The sequence below is a fragment of the Pogonomyrmex barbatus genome, unplaced genomic scaffold, assembly GCF_055798465.1.
Source record: "Pogonomyrmex barbatus isolate J1 unplaced genomic scaffold, ASM5579846v1 scaffold7, whole genome shotgun sequence".
Taxonomy (NCBI): Eukaryota; Metazoa; Arthropoda; class Insecta; order Hymenoptera; family Formicidae; genus Pogonomyrmex; species Pogonomyrmex barbatus.
The window spans coordinates 8178553-8197766 of record NW_028297171.1 but is presented as its reverse complement, the minus strand read 5'-3'; the positions used below and the strand labels follow the sequence as shown (position 1 = coordinate 8197766).

General features: G+C 32.5%; 2 protein-coding genes and 1 pseudogene across 4 annotated transcripts; all 3 read left to right on the top strand.

Annotated features, from left to right (window-relative positions):
• Window positions 1-4126: 4126 nt before the first annotated feature.
• Window positions 4127-5438, top strand: LOC148934966 (uncharacterized; annotated as a pseudogene).
• A 5125-nt stretch (window positions 5439-10563) lies between these two features.
• On the top strand, window positions 10564-14244 carry Usp30 (ubiquitin specific protease 30). 2 transcript variants are annotated; one of them, XM_089083424.1, is made up of 6 exons: window positions 10564-10698; window positions 11277-11432; window positions 11699-11853; window positions 11981-12394; window positions 12636-12971; window positions 13131-14244. In XM_089083424.1, the coding sequence occupies exons 1-6, from the start codon at window positions 10599-10601 to the stop codon at window positions 13374-13376; spliced, it is 1407 nt and encodes a 468-aa protein (XP_088939550.1). In that variant the 5' UTR covers window positions 10564-10598; the 3' UTR covers window positions 13377-14244. The 2 variants fall into 2 exon arrangements, with proteins under 2 accessions (XP_088939550.1, XP_011647027.1); XM_011648725.3 differs by having other exon boundaries at window positions 11699-11862.
• Window positions 14245-14625: 381 nt separating this feature from the next.
• MED18 (mediator complex subunit 18) lies at window positions 14626-16871 on the top strand. 2 transcript variants are annotated; one of them, XM_089083430.1, is made up of 4 exons: window positions 14626-14727; window positions 14965-15181; window positions 15479-15723; window positions 16084-16871. In XM_089083430.1, exons 3-4 carry the CDS (start codon window positions 15518-15520, stop codon window positions 16541-16543), a joined length of 666 nt encoding a protein of 221 aa, XP_088939556.1. In that variant the 5' UTR covers window positions 14626-14727; window positions 14965-15181; window positions 15479-15517; the 3' UTR covers window positions 16544-16871. The 2 variants fall into 2 exon arrangements, with proteins under 2 accessions (XP_088939556.1, XP_088939555.1); XM_089083429.1 differs by having other exon boundaries at window positions 14673-14889.
• The last annotated feature ends 2343 nt before the right edge of the window (window positions 16872-19214 follow it).

Here is a 19214-nt window from a genome sequence, read left to right as displayed (position 1 = left end):
AATAATGAAATAAATATATTACTTTTTAAATATTTCAGTATTTATACAAAAGCAAATCTTATCTATGTATTAAAAATATTTTTTCTTTTTCATAAAACAATTTTGAAAATTTTATTTCTTTTTTCAGGATAATCGAAAAAAAATTAATTCATGATTTATAATCAGATTTTCCAATCTTTTATTTTTATGTAATCTTTCCAATTTTTTATATTAATCTTAAAGAATATGATAAGCTTTCTAAAGTAGTAAATATAATATTTTCCAATTCTAAAAACAAATTATAGAGTTTTCCTCTCCATGTGATTTGGAGGTATAACGCTTCAGTGCAGTACAGCTGCAATTTTCTCACGTGGAAATTGGATCTCTTCCAGTTCTCATTAATGAAAGGAAGAAACGCGCAGAGGACGATGATTCTCAGTCTGATGCGTCGTACGACACGTGTCATAAGGTCAATTGAGAAACTCATTTCTTCTGTCTGCTTGTCATAATCGACGGGAACTAGTAAAGCATTTTGTATAACATAAAATTTTTTGAATGAACTCGATGTTAAAAGTCTATAACTTTTCAAAACTGACATTGCAGAAAATAAAAAGAGATTGTTTTATTCAGTTCAAATTAAAGAAAACACATAATTGAATATAGAAATTAATATCATGTAATATAAAACATTTCTCCAAAATTTCATTTAAGTTCTGCAAATGCCAATATTTGTTATTTGATCTCCTAGATGAAATTTTTTATAAAAAGAAAAAAGAAAGATAATAATACACTTGACATTTGCAACTTTTTCATAAGGATTTATGAATATATTTAAGATTTATAATATTTATATACTTATAATTATAATTAATATATTTATACGTTTTAAGATTTTTAATATTTATATATATATATATATATATATATATATCACAGTTTGTTAAGATTTTTAATAGTACATATCTGTTATTTTCAATAGATACATTTATGCTGGCATCCGTTTGCGTGCAAGATGTCCGCGAGTTTTCATTCATGCGGCGCTTATCTATCGCGATTGCTCGCTCGATTATTACGTAAAATCATTACAGGCGATCGCGCGTCATTAGGACGCTCTTATTCCACGGGCGTGGGTGACCGATGTCGGCGTGCCAGAAGAGCCACGATAGTTACGATCGGACAGCCGGTGTGCGTGCCAAACGTGTGTGCTAGGCGAGGCTATGCGAAAAGAGCGAAGCCTCTGAATCATTTAAAATCTCGAGCTCACCCCCCCCCCCGTCCCCCTTTGATTCCCTTGTTGCATGACTTATCTCACGATGCGTGTAAAATTAGCGGGATGAAAGATAGCGCAGGAATTCGAGTGAGAGACACACGCTGTTACACGTTCTCAGAGAAGAAAATTTAATTTTGTAGATTATAAAAAGAACATTTGTCGCTCTTTAATATTTTCTTCTCTCTCACTGGATTTTATAATCCTGCACCGTTTCTATTATATAACCGCTTAAGAATATCTCAAGCAATTATGTTTATATGTATAAACCTCGGATATGTATTGGATATTCCAAGGAAATTCTAAGTTCTACAATAATTTTTTTATAATCAATTTTATTCTATTTTATTTTATTCTATATGTTCTATCGATTTAGTTTTATTTTATTTTAAATCACACATAAAAGTACTTCCAAAAATAATTTCTGAAGCAGCCTAATTTGCTTTAATCAAAGTATGATCATTTATTTAATACAAATCACTTTCTCCTAATGTTTTCCTTAAAATTCAGAAATTAGAAATGATGAAAAATAACATCGTCCACGCTTGGCAAATAAACATGATTGAAGTTTCGCATGGGTGAGATTTAAATCATCACGAACGGCAATTTGCGAGCACGCGAGGCGATTTATCGATGAGTTTTCTCGCGATATTTGGCACGAATTCAGCGATTTTCGAACGGATGGTGACTATTCGTTAAATTAACGATGTTAAATTAATATTTTTTAATAAAAAACTAAACAAATAGTAGATTTGATCTATACTATAGTGAAAACTAAAATGAGAACAAGTCGATGCTTGACAATTCTATCCTTACAATTATTATTATTATCGTATATATATTCCACATAAATTGAAAAAAAAAATGCGAATTATTTTATAAATCTATTATCACAAAATATTTGTTATTAAAAAATAAAAAGAAAGAAGAAAAAAAATGAAAAGTGTTAGGATATTTAATTAATATTTAATTTAAGATTTTTAATTAACATTTAATTAAATTAATATCTCATTTCCTTTCGATCACCTTCTCTTCAAATTTTTTTTATAATATTTCTGTTTATTTTTACCAATGCTATCGGATATTATCGTGAAATGAGTTCGTTTGCTCCGCCTTTATATGAGGTTGTGCCTCCCAATAGTTGCAAATAGACACGCTCGTGTCTAAAATAAATCTCCACTCTACTTTTCGCATTTTCCATTCGATATCTCTTTCCGTAATTTTTCGGCGATTCGCTCTACTTTACTTCAACACGAACGATCGATTCAAATGACGTCGATGTTGGCTGCGGTTTCGGACGTATCTCTTCTAGCGGATCGCAATTCTATAGTCAGAAGTCGTAGGTATGTGCTGCGAGGACGTCGGATGTAAGAACACGCGTGCATGCACGCACGCACGCACGCATGCACACACGCACGATAGAGACCGAAGCAAGAAGCAGAAGAGACCGAATCTAAAGATTATTTCGGGATCGGCGGAGATAAACCGGGCCAACGTCGTGCATGTGAGAGAGAGAGAGAGAGAGAGAGAGAGAGAGAGAGAGAGAGAGAGAGAGAGAGAGAGAAGACCAGGCACAAATGAAGCGAGGCTCACCTCGCCGAAGACGTGAACGGAGCCTTGAGGTTTGAGTCATCATCATTGTCGTGGCGATCATGAATTTGGCATTACACAAGCGTAAACGTAATGCGACAACGAGCGACGTGTCCAGATCTCAAAGTTCTGGATAATCCTACTCTCGTCGTATCGTCTACCTGAATCATACTTTGGCGACTTCCCATGAACGAATCGAGTCTCTTAGAGAACGGAATGTCCCGCTTGTTCCTTCGATTCTTTCTTCCGAAGAAAATCTTTATTACTTTCCTTTGATTTTTTTACTTAACATTCGAATTTGTCCTCTAACTTCGCCAATCTGTATTTTTGTTCAATTCAAAATGGAACTCTACTCGATTTTGCACATTCCGTTTGAAGCTAGCAAACATTGAAAGAAGGGAGAGGAACCACGTACGAGTTGTGCGAACGAACTGATTAAATGCGATACATTAAATCATATTGAAATAATTCGTCATTAATTTGGGTCGTCTCGGTGTTTTATTTATCGCATCGTTTAGCTCTTGGATCGCTTTCAATTGCGGGTAAAAGATATTAAAAGCCTCTGTAATATATAAATGCGTGATGAAATAAAACTGAAGAAACAAGCCAGATATTCTGAGTATAAAAAATTTGTATTGCTACATTAAAATGTTATATTGAAATAAGTTATTAAAAAAAATATTTATGAATTTTAGAAATATAAATTTTTTTCTGGGATTTTTCAAAGGCAATAAGGCAATTTATAAATATCTTCTGTAATTGTAACAGTTTCATAATTATAATCTTCTGATACTATATTCTTTTTATCTTATAAATATATAAATACATATTTTATTTTATACATTATTTTTATGTATTATAGTATATTTTTTTTATTTCTTTCTGTGTACACACAACATACATTTCGCTTTGCATTTCATGCTTAAATTTTCGTTTTCATACTGCTTTCTTACGTTGTTCCTGTGTTTGTTTCATACTGCTTTCTTATTTGTTGAATGAGAATAAAATTTCAAAACATATGATAAACATAATATATAATATATATAATATAAATCATTGCAAGAAAATTTCTTCAATCAGGGAAAGGAATTCTTACAATCATTAAATAAAAATTGAGAAGAAAACAAGAAACACAATGATCAAGTGATATTGCATTATCAATGATCAGTTGATATTTGTATCTTATGTATCGATGAATAAATTTTCAATATCGCTCGAAGATTATTTATGACTTTCGAATTATTTTAAATAAATCAAAGTCGAAACAAACGGAACTTGAATGATTAATTTTCTCAACGGTTCAGTCAAGCTGGTCGAGTCATTCCGCATACGCGCGCTAGTTTACGCGTTTCGTATATTTCCGCTATATTCGCGTTTGATGATCTTAGCTCACGAGCGAGCGAGCGAATGCCTCGCTCACCAATAAAGGAGAGCGTTCGAGAGTTTACGATGCGGCTCGATTCAATAAACGTGAGGCGAAACGACTCGGGAAAATATTTGAAACTCTGTTGTACCGCCGCGTGGACGATATTTACACGGAAGGCTATGGGAGATAAGCAAGACTCGCTGTCCAAACTACGAAGATTAACGAGTCTATGAATCTCGATTCTTTCCCGTCTCAAGTTCCTCATTTCTAATAGAAAACAATCGGTTCTTTTGTCAGAAGACACGTGTAAAAAAAAAATAAGACGTTCATTAAATGTATTTAATCTTTCTCTAAAATCACTCGAGATTTGTGAACGTTACGCACTGCTGAAAACGAGGTTTATTATACACCATAACACATAACACGAAGTTCCTAAAATATGAAAATACTTGAGATATACGTTTACGCTGCCCAGAACAGTCGTGGTCTTTCCTGAAAGCCACTTTGACCGCGATCCCTACAAGGAAGCTCGTTCGGCGGCCTGTAAAAGCGCCCGGTAGAGGACCAAGAATATCGCCGCTGGACCCGCAGCATCTCGTGGACTCCGCTCCGTCGAATCGTGCCAAGCGCACGCTCGACGGCTCGAGATAGCTTCACTCGGGAATGCGCGCTATCGCTATCGCGAGGCGCGGTTAAAATCGGCGTTCTTCTCTCTGCTCTCGCTAGTGCCATGAGACGTCGTTCAACGCCGGTCGGAGCATTGGCGCCGTGAGTATAATCAGGAGCCGGAACGGTGACGATGAACGAGAACACGGTATCCTCGATTCCGCCTCGGTGCCAAATCGCCCGTCTCTCTATCGAGGTGCCTCGGCACATCTCGCGCCAGATCATCGCCGATGGCGATGATCGACGCGACGACGTCTCCGAATGAGAAATGGCCGGTCGGTGGACCAGCGCCGGTTTTGTCACACGATCGAGAAGCAAAATCGATGAATTTTGCAAAAGTGAAGTGATGAATTTTGAAAAAAGGATTTTATTGCAGCGACAATTATCGCTGTGAGGGCGAAAATAAATTTCTCTGTCGAATTGCCAATTATTCGCAGGAAAATTTGTTCTATTTGTAAAATAAAAGAACTTGCTCGTTAAAAATAAATTGAAAATCGTTGAAAAATAAATTTGTCACTATACTGGTCCATCTTTAACAAACATGTCACTATCTTAACAATAAAATAAAAATTGATTGCAAATTCAGCAATTAAAATCAGCATTTTTTTCTATATAACATAAATAAAAAAAATTTGTTGATCGATATATCCATGTCTTGTCGGCAACTTGTTCTCCAATATGAAAATCGAAGAGGAACGCGATCGGTCGAGGACGCATGCAGTATCAAGTGCAAGTTCACCGGAACCACGATGCACCGATTTCTTTACCTCCTGACGCTTCTCCGCGTCTTTTTCAGAATGCACCAGACCGGAAATTAAGTTGGCTGCGTGGTTCAATATCGGCCAATTGACGTTATTAATCGGCCGTCGCGACGGCAAACATTGACGCGTTTCCTTCTTCGAGGGAGAGACTCATCTCTTGGCATCCGTCGCCTACATTGTTTTTCCTATTTAATTCTCGCATAGTTTTTACCATCTAGCCCTCACATAGTTTTTCCCATCTAATTCCCACATACTTTTTCCAATCTAGTCTCCATCTAGTTTTTCCCATGTAGCCTCCATATAGTTTTTCCATTTAGCACCCACATAGTTTTTCCCATATTGCCCCCATCTAGTTTTTCCCATCTAGCCCCCACATAGTTTTTCCCATCTTAATCTCCATACAGTTTTTCCCATATAGCCTACGTTCCGCCGCTACAATAATTACAAGTTATGTTGTGTAATTTGCGGTATATTCGCTAATGCAGCGGACGCCGTGGTCTAATTTCGGCGAAGATACTTGGACCGGACTCGCGAGACTGAGGTAATTATAATTAATCCCGTCGGTGGATGAGGACTCAATGAATACGACTGTGCTGGTGAATTTCGTTGGCATTCGAAAATGGCATAGCGACAAGATAAATCACATCGCCAGATTACATTGTATTACATTACATGCATAGAAAGAACAATGTTGCACTGGCAAATCTAAAAATTTGGCCAGATACAGATTCTGAAAATAATTTTGTTCGGCCTTCAAAATTATTAAGTACGATGTACAAATTTGTTCCTAGAAAATAAAACATTTTTGCAATATTATTATCACGTTTAGAAATCTTACATGATAATTTTAATGATCCGACAAAATTATTTTAAGATCTATATCTGATCTGAAATTTTTAGATTTGTCAGCAAAACTGTTTTTTTCGTATATAAAATTGTTGCCGTTCAAAATTATATCATCATCAATTATCGGTATTGTTGACTTGTTGGTTTCCAATATCTAGCCAAATTAATTTAACTGAGGTAAATTAATTTAATAACAGTAATTCTGTTTATATCTGGTTAAACAGTTCTAATGATTTGAACTATTGAAGTATTATTAGCATATTGTTAATGCTTAATTGATATCTTCAGATTAATAACTACCATGTATAATTATTTCTTTAAGAATCTTTTCTCTTGCCATTTTTTCGCACATGTAACCAAGTTTTCAATTCCTCGAGAAAATATGTTTGCATTCCAACGGTTCCACCATATGGACCAGCAGATATCAATTTACAAGCCCTATTATCATTTATCTCCCTCGAGGCTCTTATAATCAATATTTATTTTTATTGTGAGCTATCGAGTTTTTAATAGTGTACATAGTATTATTTTATCAAGTTTTCATCTGTTTCGAACAATATATATAATCCGCGGCGTGTCTGGCTTTCAAACACAAAGAAGAGAAAGAAGAAGAAGAAGAAGAGGAAGAGGAAGAAAGATTACGTAAGGGAATAAGTCCGTTCGGCCGGGTTCTTCATTCCAGATCCTATAGAACATCCTCTTCATCATCGCTTTTCCTCGTCGCACCTTCTTCGTCGTCGCACACTATGCGCCGCCATGCCACCTTAGTCCTCCATCGCCTCCTCGCCTCCTCGCCGCAATGGCTTGCTTGCTTCTGGGGCTGACAGCAGCTATTTTCGTTTCCCAGCGACAATATAGTAACTACGGCTTATGTCGCTCTTACTATAAGCTGAGCTTCGGTCTATCTCTCCTCGGCTCTCTTTCCTTCGACGGTCTCTGCTTCTTATTTATGGAATCCCTTACTTCTTGTCAAATTATTTCTTTATCGTCTTATCTGAATTATCCCTTTGTCGATAGTGAAGTGCAAAATGCCGGTTACAATAATACCGAATAATTTCGCGTTATTGTAGATATGAGATTTCACTTTATGAAATGCGATCGTAAGTCTTTAAGATGAATTTAATACAGAAATAATAAAAAAAATTCAAGCAAACGTTTGCTTCTGACCTAGTTGCAAGAGACTCTTCGTGATTCAATAATTCTTGTTGAGCTAAGTCGAGCTGACATAAGCAGAAGAAAATGTCGGAAAGCAGAAACGGGAATATATTCGAAATGTCGTTTAGCCTAGTTTCTCTTCTGTGCGCCTTCGTGTTTCTAGTTTATTCTTAAATGTATATTTAAACATATATTTAAGTTAATTAAAATTATATTAATTTAATTATATTAAATTATATTAAATTAATTTTATCGATAAAGATATACGTTAACTCTATAAAATAAACTTATTTCTGTGATTGATACACTTCAAAACTTTAATTCTTACGTTCGATTTGTCAAATCTTTGTAAAAATTTTCAATGAAAATATAGAAAGAAATGGTTTCTGCTGAAGCATCTAAAGAATTTGGCTAGATACAAATCTGAAAATAATTTTGTTGAGCCATCGAAATAATAATGCTTAAACATAATTTTTTTGCAAAAATTTTTTATTCTTTAGCATTTAAATTTTAACATAAATATTTTAATGGCATAACAAACTTATTTAGATCTGTATTTGATCAAATTTTTAAACATATCAACAACATTGTTTTTTCTAAAAGAATATGTTTTTATTTCTTCGTGTATTTCTTTTTATTCTTATTTCTATTTTCATTTATCAATTTCTTTAGAGTTTATTTTTGCGTTTGTAACCTAAATTTATACTGGTATACTGATATTCTTCGCATGATTATGAGTGGAAAAAATAATTTTATTAAAGCAATGAAAAATTAATCAGATATAGACCTGAAAATAATTTTATTGGACTATTAAAATAATTATTAGAACGTTCTGACGACTGGCTAAATTTTTAGATTACTTTAGTATCATTCTTTCCATGCAATTGCTGAAGAAAATACAAAAACTGAAACGCAAATGTCTGAAATTACTTTCATGCTCATTTTTAAAATGCTTCAAATTCATTTTTATTTAGTAACTCCCAATCCTTGCGATCATGATATAAGATGATACATTCAGTCTGGAGGAATCTAAAGGACTAACAATTGATGGCAGTTGACGATGACCAAACGCGATAATAATAATCGTAATTTTGCAATTCTTGTGTGAGTTATTCTTCTTCATCAATGTCGTTCCGGTTTCGCTGCTGGATGCAACTATTTGCGCGTAGCTAGATATGAGCGGTCGCCTTATTCGTGAATACATCTTGCGCGTTCCTGCAACGCGTATATTTGCGTATGTACATATTAATACACACACACACACACACACACACACACACACACACACACACACACACATCGTCGACTACGCGCGAATGACGTCAAATAATACAGTCATCGTCGAGAGATGCAATTTCCGCGACCCTCTTTTTCTTCACCTTCTCACGTTGCGCGTCCTCCGTCCTGTCTTTCCTTCGCTGCCTTCATTCCGATGAAGTAAAGAAGATGATGATGATTCATGATCTTCCTCTTCCGTTCTCCTCGACGTCGATATACCGATATCACTGCAAATACATTCATCAAAGATCTATTTACTTACTTTCATATTTTGATGCGTTCATATTTTGATACTATTTTGATATATTTGGCGTGCGACTTTTCTTCATACATACATAAAAAAATTAAATTTCCCAATAATAGTTTTCCTAATATAAGATAAGAATTTAATGCCGCTACAAATTTTTTTAAAAATTTCGTTTTAATTATTTAAATATTTGCTTTTCAACACAACATTTTCTTTTCTCATTCTCGTTACTTTATTTACTCCTTTTTTTAACAAAGACGTTAAATAAAAGAAATGATTATCATATTGAATAAATTAAATATTCAAAATATTTTGTTTTGAGATATTATGAATCATATTATTTATTGTAAGTAGATTACTTGAAATCAATTTTTACAATTTTTTCTTGAAAAAAGAATTTAATGTCAATATTAAGTATTAATAAGGAGAAAGACCCTATTCAGACAACTTGCATAGTAGCATAACCATAACGTATAAGGAAAATTATCCAATCTGTGTGTCTTTATGATAGAAATGCGATTAGGTAATTTTCTTTATACATATGGTTATGCTGCTATGCAAGTTTGTTTGAATAGATCCTGAGAGTGGCCGACCGGTCTTTTTCGTGACACCATCGAAACCCCCGAACAGTAGCGCCTACAAGTTTCATTTTAACATTCTTGGAATTAAATAGCCACTTTCCTTTCCTGACACTGCCGATAAAATACCATTCTAGCGCATATTCGTGCTACTTCCATAATTCAAAAGGATCAAAAGTATACTTATATAATTACACAACTATTTACATTCGTGTAATTCTTTTATTGTATAAAGAATAAAGTTTGATAAACATTAACATTAATATATACATTTATCAACATGTTTGTATTCTTATGTACATATACATATACAATTAATATTATAACATCTCAGAGATACAAACATGAGATACGAATATCAATTTTGATCGCAATAATATGCTAGGAATCTTTTCGTATTTCGCGGATCAGCACGAACACACATCAAAATGATATTTTATCGGCAGTGTCAGAAAATAGAAGTGGTTACTTAATTCCAACTATGCTAAAATGGAAGTCGAGGGTGCTAGTGTACGGGGGTTTCAATGATCCCACGAAAAAGGCCGGGGATGGCCGCTCTCAGACTTCTCTTTCTCTCCAATGTTAGTCCTCTAGTTCGTCTTGTTCTGTTTATTGTCGTATCTATCGACCATAACCTGCAAATTGCGCCGAACCGAACTCGCCATACTCGAACACTTCGCAATTCGTACGGGAACGACGGTGTCCTCGACGGTACTTCGGTTTCGGCCACGTGAATGTCATGTCAACGCGTTTTTGGAGCTTCATTGTCGTGGAAATATGTCCGAGCGATGGTCGAAAGCGAACTGGATTAGCCAGAACATAGGTTGAGGGATTCAGGGAGCCGCTGTCTCAATTTCGATACGCGATGGATGTAGAGAAAATCGCGATGTTCGCCGGCGTGGGTTTCGCCATCGCTGTCGGTGTCTTTGTCCTATGGGGCCCTTCGCCCAAGCCACGGAAAAAAGGTGAATCCGAGTTACGTTTTCAAATGAGATCTCTCATGTTCATTTCTACCAATGCAGATTGACTTTAACATCGGTTTTAACTTATTTTTAATCTTTTTTTTCTAATTTCTATCAATGTAGATTAACGTTTGTTCAATCTACATTTATCTTTTTTTAATTCATAAAACTAAAAAAATAAAAAGTAAGTTAAATCAATCTTGAGATTAAAGTTAATTGATAGAAATAAATGAGAATTAGAAAAAGATAGAATAAATTAAACAAAAATTAAAATTAATAGATGTTAATGGATATTAATAATATTTTTCTATCAATTTTACTTTTTTATTTTTACAATGAAACTATCAGGAATTATTGAAAATGAAGATAGCAATGAATTATCAACAAGGATTATTTATGTAATTCCTTTGTAGGTTATGCTTATTTAATTATTTTATCTAAAATATAAGACTGTTGTCCTTTTTAGTTTTATTTACTTGATTATCTAATCTTTCTATTAGTTATATACTGAGTTTTAATTATAAATTGTAAATGCTTGATTCTAATAAAACCAGATTTTATTTTATTACCTTCCTTCACAGGTCAAGTTATTGGGATCAACAATTTGGGATATACATGTTTCCTAAATTCTCTTTTGCAAGCCCTAGCTGCTTGCCCTACATTTGTTTTCTGGCTTCAAAGACAACAGGAGAAGAAAGATAGAAATTTTGCCGACACACTATTTACTGTTCTCAAAAGTATGGTTTTAATCTGTTGTTATTCTCTCTTAACATTTTAACACTTTTGAATTGAAAGTTATAGAATTCAGTCCTTGAACATTATACATAAAATTAATTCAAGTTAAGTTTCTTTAGTCTTTTACTATTTTCTTTTTATTATATAATCAAAAACTTTAATCTAATAATATTTTTATATCATACATTTTTAATTTATTTTCTGTTTTATTTCTGTATTCTCTATTGAGCTTTTGTATCTTTTTTACATTTTAATCTATGTCTGACAGAAATCAATGGTTTCGCGGATGATTTATACGGCAATGTGACGCCTGTTGAAATCATCTCCTCCATTGGCTCATTGTGGAATTTTGGTCCCGGTCATCAAGATGCTCATGAGTTATTCCATGTGGTTCTTAGTGCATTAGAAGTTGAAATGCAACCTGTGAATAGAGTATATAATATTTTGATACTACGTAGAATAGATAATCTTAATAAAACCTTGTAAAAACAAGAAATAAATATTTTTTGTCTTCAAAAATATTTATAGAAAAATTTATTTGCTATTTCAGAAAGGTTGTTTGTCCGATGCGCTGCCACCAAGTCCAATTATTGAATCAGATATGAGAGGAATGGGTGATAGTCTAAATCTCAGAAGCGCCTCCTGCAATGACATTGCATCAGTAAAGAACAATTCCGATAACCCAAAAGGTTTTGACAAGAATTGCAACAATCAGATGATGACCTCGACTTCGTCCATATCCAGTATGTCTCCGAGTTCATGCAAGCCCGGTATGATCCTCGCTAGATCATCAGAACTATTGTTGCAAAGCATTCAAAGCAATGGCGACTGTAAAAATCTCTTCAGATCGTGGAAATCTTTGTGCACTATGCCATTTACCAACATTCCCTCAGTCTCAGTGGAGACTCATCCATTCTTAGGCTTGATCACTAGCCAAATTCAATGCAGTGATTGTTTCTGGAAGGTATTGTCGCGAAGAAAAGCAAATTTTTCGTTACTAATTTTTATCTTCTTTTGTGCATTATTTTCTTCAGATATTATCTCAATTCAAACATTTACAAATCTCTTTTAAATCAAACGTTTATCATTAGGTACTATTCTTTTTTTGCTTCCTATCAAAGTACTTAATGTTTCTGATAGTGAATGATAATTTTAAATTTTAATCTTAATAATGCAAGCTTCTAATTCTTTTCTTTTTTTTATAGTCCTCAGTGCGTTATGATAAGCTTGAAACCTTGTCGTTACCATTACCACCGCTCACTTCGCCATTTACACAATATCATACTTTGGAGTTACTGCTATCGCATTTTGTGGACAGTGAAATCGTGCGTGACGTGCAATGTGATGGATGCTCGTCGCGTTGTACCGCCATCAAAACTCTCACTCTCGGCAAACTGCCTAAGTGTTTATGTTTGCATATCCCAAGAACCACATGGAGCTCTTCGGGCATATTAATTAAAAGGGACGATCAAATCACGTTTCCTGAATTTCTGGTGCTAGATCCTTATACTTACACGGAAACGAAAAAGAGAAGCGCGCAGGTGACTTATAAAACTTAAAAAATTTAAAGTAAAAATTTCTTGTAAATAAAAAAGTTCATGGAAATAATTTACATTCCTAAATACAAATAAATACAAATAAATTTATGATCAATTATATAGAACTAATCGAATAATTACATTGAAAATCTTTATTTACAGGGTGACGCACAATTTCTAAATTTTATGGCAATACAGGGTAAACATAATTACCGATTGTGCGCGGTAATTGAGCATCGCGGGCCAGTCGATTCCGGCCATTTTGTTTGCTTCAGACGCGGAAATAAAGCAGATCAATGGCTGTATACGTCCGATGTCATTGTTGAGAGCGTATCACTGACGCAAGTGCTGCTTGCCAGTCCATACCTACTCTTCTATGAGCGCATCAACAGCGCTTGTCCTAGCTAGGAATAAATTTTCAAAGTGATAGGCAATCCATAGGAATAATGAAATGATGCGATGATTAACCAATTCGCTCTTTTTAGCCACGCTTTCTCTACATACTTTTAACATTTAAAGCGAAGCGATTGCCTAGCAACAAAAATTATGCGGAAGAATAAAATCGCAAACAAATTGAAATTGTAAACAAGTAGAAAGTGCAGCTAGAAAGAACGAGGAATTTATGAAATGCAAGAGACTGTCGAATTTTCCATGAGTTCAGTATCGCTCGATGTGCGATAACACTTTATTATAATATATGACTATAGAGCATGTGTCCCTAGGTGATATTTCATAGCGAAATGTACCGAGTATATAATCTGAAATTCAAGAATTTCATTAGTGACGAATGCGTCAATAATTGTCATTATTAGATGCTGACAAATCTGCCGAAATAGTTTTGTGAAGAAAGAAAAACTCTTGCTTCTACAATACATAATAATAGTAATAGATTTCTACTTCTGAAAAAATTGGTCAATTCTTACAAATTATTTAATTAGTTTACAGTCATATCTTTCTTTTAACGAAGACTCGAATCGTGCCAATAACAAATTCTGCGAATTAAATTTATTGAAAGGCATGTAAGCGAGATGTATATTTTTATTACATTTATATTTGGAACTTTTTAAGTTCCTACAATATATTGTGCAATTGGTAAAAATATTGCTATTATCAAAGACTGCAAATTTGTTAATTTGTATATATTAAAGTCTTTCTTTCTATAATTGGCATAAAAAGGAATATGCGAATTATCAGAATAAATTTACTTTAAGAATATTATAGATACGTAAATATGTAATTTAAAATCTTACGAAAAATATATTAAAATAGAACAAAATTTAGAATGTGTTATTATTGAAAATTATTGACAAAGCCATCCCAGCCCTTTTCATGGTATTGTTAAACTTTTTGTATACCATCGCTAGTACATTCATTTGTTAATTTGGTACTATATAATTACGTCCATTTTCCGATAAAATTGCATTCTGATGTATATCTGTATTGCATCTACAATTTAATTAATCAAAAATATGTTTATACTTAATTATACACCTTCGCATAATTTTTTCGCATAATTTTTTTTTTGTTGTACTTTACGTGGAATTCGAAATATACAATTGCAGCTTATATTTCAACATACTGCCAGTATTAAAAATGTGTATTTTATATAACATATGTGTTCCATATAACTTATTTCAAATTTTGCGGACTTTTCTATCACGGTGCGAGCTGACATTACAATTTCCTAACCTAAATAGTCGTCAACTTTAACAATAATCTCGCTTCGCTGAGACAGACATTTTTCTTTTCAAACCTTCATGTAATCGTTAAATTTATTAAAAAGCATGGTGTTATGTCAATTGAAATATTTATAAATTCATAAATCTGAAAAGTTTTTTTTTTTTTTTCTCTTTTCCTCCGGTTGGAGGATGTCGGATTAATTCCGACTATGTGTCTTCAACCCTAGGGTTATATAACACAGGTTTATCTAAATCCTTTATAAGTTTCTCTGTATTCTGTGATATTCTAGTTCAACTTTCTCTTTATCCACGTTTAGCTTTCTCTTTATCCTTAACAAATTGCATGACGCAACACAAAAATTCATGTGAGGACAAAAGACGTCCCACTCACTCGATGGCTAAAGACCAACTTTATTTCTGAAAAGTTTATCTCTTAGAGGTTAGAATAGTGAATTGTTGGAAAACTTTCTCGTTCCTTAAAAGAAAAGACTACGCAACTATTTAATTTGTATTGTACGTAAATAATAATATAAGGTATGTGTAAAATATATTAAAAAGAGTTGTATACAATTATATGAGATATTAAATGTTATCACTACTGTCTCGTATAAAATTAGTATTTTTCATTATAACTTTATTTGTGTGTGAGATTTTTGGCCCAACTAAGGCACAATATTTTGACTTATCTAAATAATTTAAAAGGAGGTTCGAAATAAAAAAAAAGAATGTATGTACATTATATGTACATTATATTATACATTTTGTTTATATAATAATAATAATTATTATTAACTATCACTTAATAAGAATATTTTATTTTCTTATAAACAGCTTTGAGTCTTGTTTCTCATTGAAATTACCATAAAAAACATGACTGCCCCGATCAGTACTGCAATGGATAGCTTGAGTGCTGCGCTCAAGTCTAATATTATCCCCAATCAGGAATACTTGCTACAGGGATCTGTATTAGATAGTTCTGTAGAAGTATTACTACATAGGCTTCGTGGTTTGTGCGACAATGTAGACCATGGACCAGAAGGATTCTATGATCATGAAATGTGTTTTAGTATCCGCAGGTACTGTCATTTTTTCTATTTCGAATCTGTTTCAATAGATGTCTTTATAAATTTAATTTCCAAAGTTTGATAAATATATATTGAGAAATTTTCTAATATCTATAGCACAAAGAATTGTAAGAGATACATCAAATATATTAAGAATGTTTAATGTTCACTTATATGATATTTTTTGGATATTACTAGTAGAATATCCTAATAATCAAACCTGATCCTGATAATATCTAATGAATATCCTAAAATATTTATTTGTTTGAATGTTTAAGACTTCTAATAGAAATTTTATGAAAATTTTTGAATTAACAAATTAACATCGATGTATGCTTTAAATTATAAAATTTTTTTTTTTAATTTTTTTAGAGGCTCTCCACAGGAACAACCGCTGTTACTACGAGTACGGCGTACCCTGGATCCTGCTTATGCAGATATGCCATGGCAACTGCGATATATTGGCCAGCCTGAGCTGGGTGATAAATCTCGACCTACAATTGTTCGCAGCAGCATCGATGTTGCTACCAGTAGCACTGTAGTAGAGTTTCTCACCGAGTTAGGTTGCAAATTAGATTTTGAGTATGTCACTCGCGGCTATATGTTTCGCAAAGGCCGGATGAAAATTACTGTATCGAAGATTTTCAAGGTGAATCAAGGTAAAGTGCCAGAGGGCGTGCCTGAAATGATTTCGCAGAGTTATTTGGTGGAACTCAGTGTATTAGCCCCTAGTGGACAGGATGCTATAGCAGAGGACATGAGAATATTCGCAGAACAACTACGACCTTTAGTGCAATTAGAAAAGATAGATTACAAAAGATTGGTCCATTAATCATAAGACATTCTTAACTTACAAAGAACTTTTATATAATCAATTATTGTATAGAGTATTTTAAATGTGTATTTTAAATTATAATGTGTCAAAAAATTAATTTAAAATAATATCTAATTCGCAAAAAAATTTAGAATATTGTTTTAATAATCATATTTTGATATTTATTATAATCTAATATAGCATTTAGATTTATCTTTAAATCCTCCTCAATTTCACTTATTAAGAACTTTCCGTGTTTATTTGTTAAGATTCCGCAAAAGTTAGAAAGTATTTTTTCTAAAATTTGTAATAAATATATAGTATTAAAATATAAAATTGATGAGAACATTGATTGTATGATTATTATTAAAAAATATATTTTTTTTATATATTTAGTTAAAGATATTAATATATATTTAAAATGTGTGCCTTAAATCGCGATATTTGATTGATTTCGATAATAATAATATTAAATCTACAAAAAAACTTTTCTAAAATCTATTCCTGAAAATTTATAATGTACATATGTAATACACATAATTAACATGACCGGACATATTCTTTTGAAATCAGAAAAGATGTTCTTTTCTGACAGATTTTAATCTTTTTCTATTTTTTCCATGAAAATGTATTCTTTATACTGTTTTTCTGATTAATGTAATTTAACTTGCTCCATGTATGTTGTACGTTAAAGGGTTATTACAAAATTAATTACATTAAATATATAAATGTAACTTTATTTTATATTTCATCAAATGTCTTAGCATAAAAATAAATATTTTAGCTTTGCAAGATTATCCGCATATAAATAAAAAAAACGTATAAAATTTTGATCTTCAAGTCCTTCCCGATTACTTTCCCCTATTCGATTCATCTTTTCTGTACTCTTTTTCTGGTCAAGCGATTTGGTCATTCTGTAATAATAGTAAATTATATTATTTATACAAACGTTGTGTCCCAGTAAACGAAAATAAATTAAAATGGACTGAAGAGAATTCATTTCAATGTTCGCAAATATGTACTTCTGAAAAGCTGAACCCATTTCAATGGCTAGGCAAAATATGCATGCTCTTTACTTGTGAATTGTAACGCTACAATCCATTTCCGGCATATAATCTCAAAACTCTTTTGAAAACATAAAAAGAAAAAAAACATAAAATTTTGCTACAATAGATATTAAAATCTGATATTAGTCAATTAAGATAACACTTAATCTTATCCAGATTTGATCATTTATTTAAAAATACTATCGACGTTAATTGCATATTTGACTTTAGAGTACCAAAATAGCGGAAATTACAAAATCGGGTTAGTCAGGAATCACAGAGGGCAGCTTAGGTATGTGGATAAAGCTGCGACGCCATTTCGACGTTTCTACGTGTTTCGTAGTGTGACCTGGCGGGCGTCCCTCATAAGTTCGCGCTTTTTCAACATATTTTCCTGATAGGTAAGAATCAGATTTAATTTATCTTCTTTGTAATCTGAACATGAATTCATGTTTGTCCATTCGTTGGGACTGATAGACCCGCGAATACGTAAAAGATTCGTAAACATTCAGCAGCGGCGACACGGTATTACTATGATCGAACCAAAATGGCGGGAAAGCCTTGCGAAGAGGCGAAGAGGAAAATGATCTTTTTTCTGGAGAAGCTTTGCGCTTTACTTTATATTACGAGGTTTTGTTATGGATTGTTCAATAGCGGAAGACAGTAGAGAGGAATAAGTAGCGAAGAGTCCACGATCCGCGATCTCGGAAATGATTCGGAGTTATGGGTGGCACCTTCATTTCTTTTTTTTATTTTTGTTTTATTTTTTATTTTTTTTTTGTTATTTTTATTTTTTTTTTTCAGGATTTTTCTGTCGCTTGCTAATTACGAATATTTATGTAGCATGCATAGAGCAATATAGATTATCACTTTGACTATCGCTGCTGAATCATCTTAGTTATAATTATTAATGAATGTGTCAATGAATAGATATTAGGATCGATAATGGAGTCGAATTAGGTTCTGCGCACAATGTAGGAACAGGAAAAATTGGAAATAAAAATTCGGAATAAAGATCAAACGTAACGCACAAAATGGATATGGATATGGATATGGATACCAATAATATGGATAAGTATAAAATATAGTCAGATCTTATATTTACTTGTATTCATTGTGCATTACGTTTAATTTTTATTCTAAATTTTTATTTCTAAAATTTAATATTTATTCCTAATATTCCTTCCTAATATTTCCTCCATTGCATAGGATTCCTTAGCTTAAATATATTATTCTTATGATATAAGAATATAGTTATTTGTGTTTATTGTGCATTACGTTTAATTTTTATTTCCAACTTTTATTCCTGTTCCTAAGATTTCCTCCATTTATGTCAACTGTGATGATGTGATCTGTTAAAAAATAAGCTGAAAATGAACGTCAAACAGAAAAAGATATTTTTAGAGCTTAAATGCAATAAAAAGAATAAGGAATATGAAATCAAATATAGAGATTTAGGAGGAAAGAATTAAATTTGGACATATGAAGTATATTTTGATTGTTTTAATCAGGGAATATTAAGATATATAATATATATTAATTTATTTCTAAAAAATTAATATATGTTATTAATATATTAATTAATATATATTAATATATATATATAAACAAGATTAATTTTTTATTTCTAATTTTTTATATTT

Excerpts from the sequence above, each read along its gene's own strand:
- Usp30 (XM_011648725.3), top strand. The coding sequence starts at position 10,599 with ATGGATGTAGAGAAAATCGCGATGTTCGCCGGCGTGGGTTTCGCCATC. Across the intron at positions 11,433-11,698 it reads ACTATTTACTGTTCTCAAAA|AAATCAATGGTTTCGCGGAT; the intron begins GTATGGTTTTAA and ends TATGTCTGACAG. Across the intron at positions 12,972-13,130 it reads CGAAAAAGAGAAGCGCGCAG|GGTGACGCACAATTTCTAAA; the intron begins GTGACTTATAAA and ends CTTTATTTACAG.
- MED18 (XM_089083430.1), top strand. The coding sequence starts at position 15,518 with ATGACTGCCCCGATCAGTACTGCAATGGATAGCTTGAGTGCTGCGCTC. Across the intron at positions 15,724-16,083 it reads ATGTGTTTTAGTATCCGCAG|AGGCTCTCCACAGGAACAAC; the intron begins GTACTGTCATTT and ends TAATTTTTTTAG.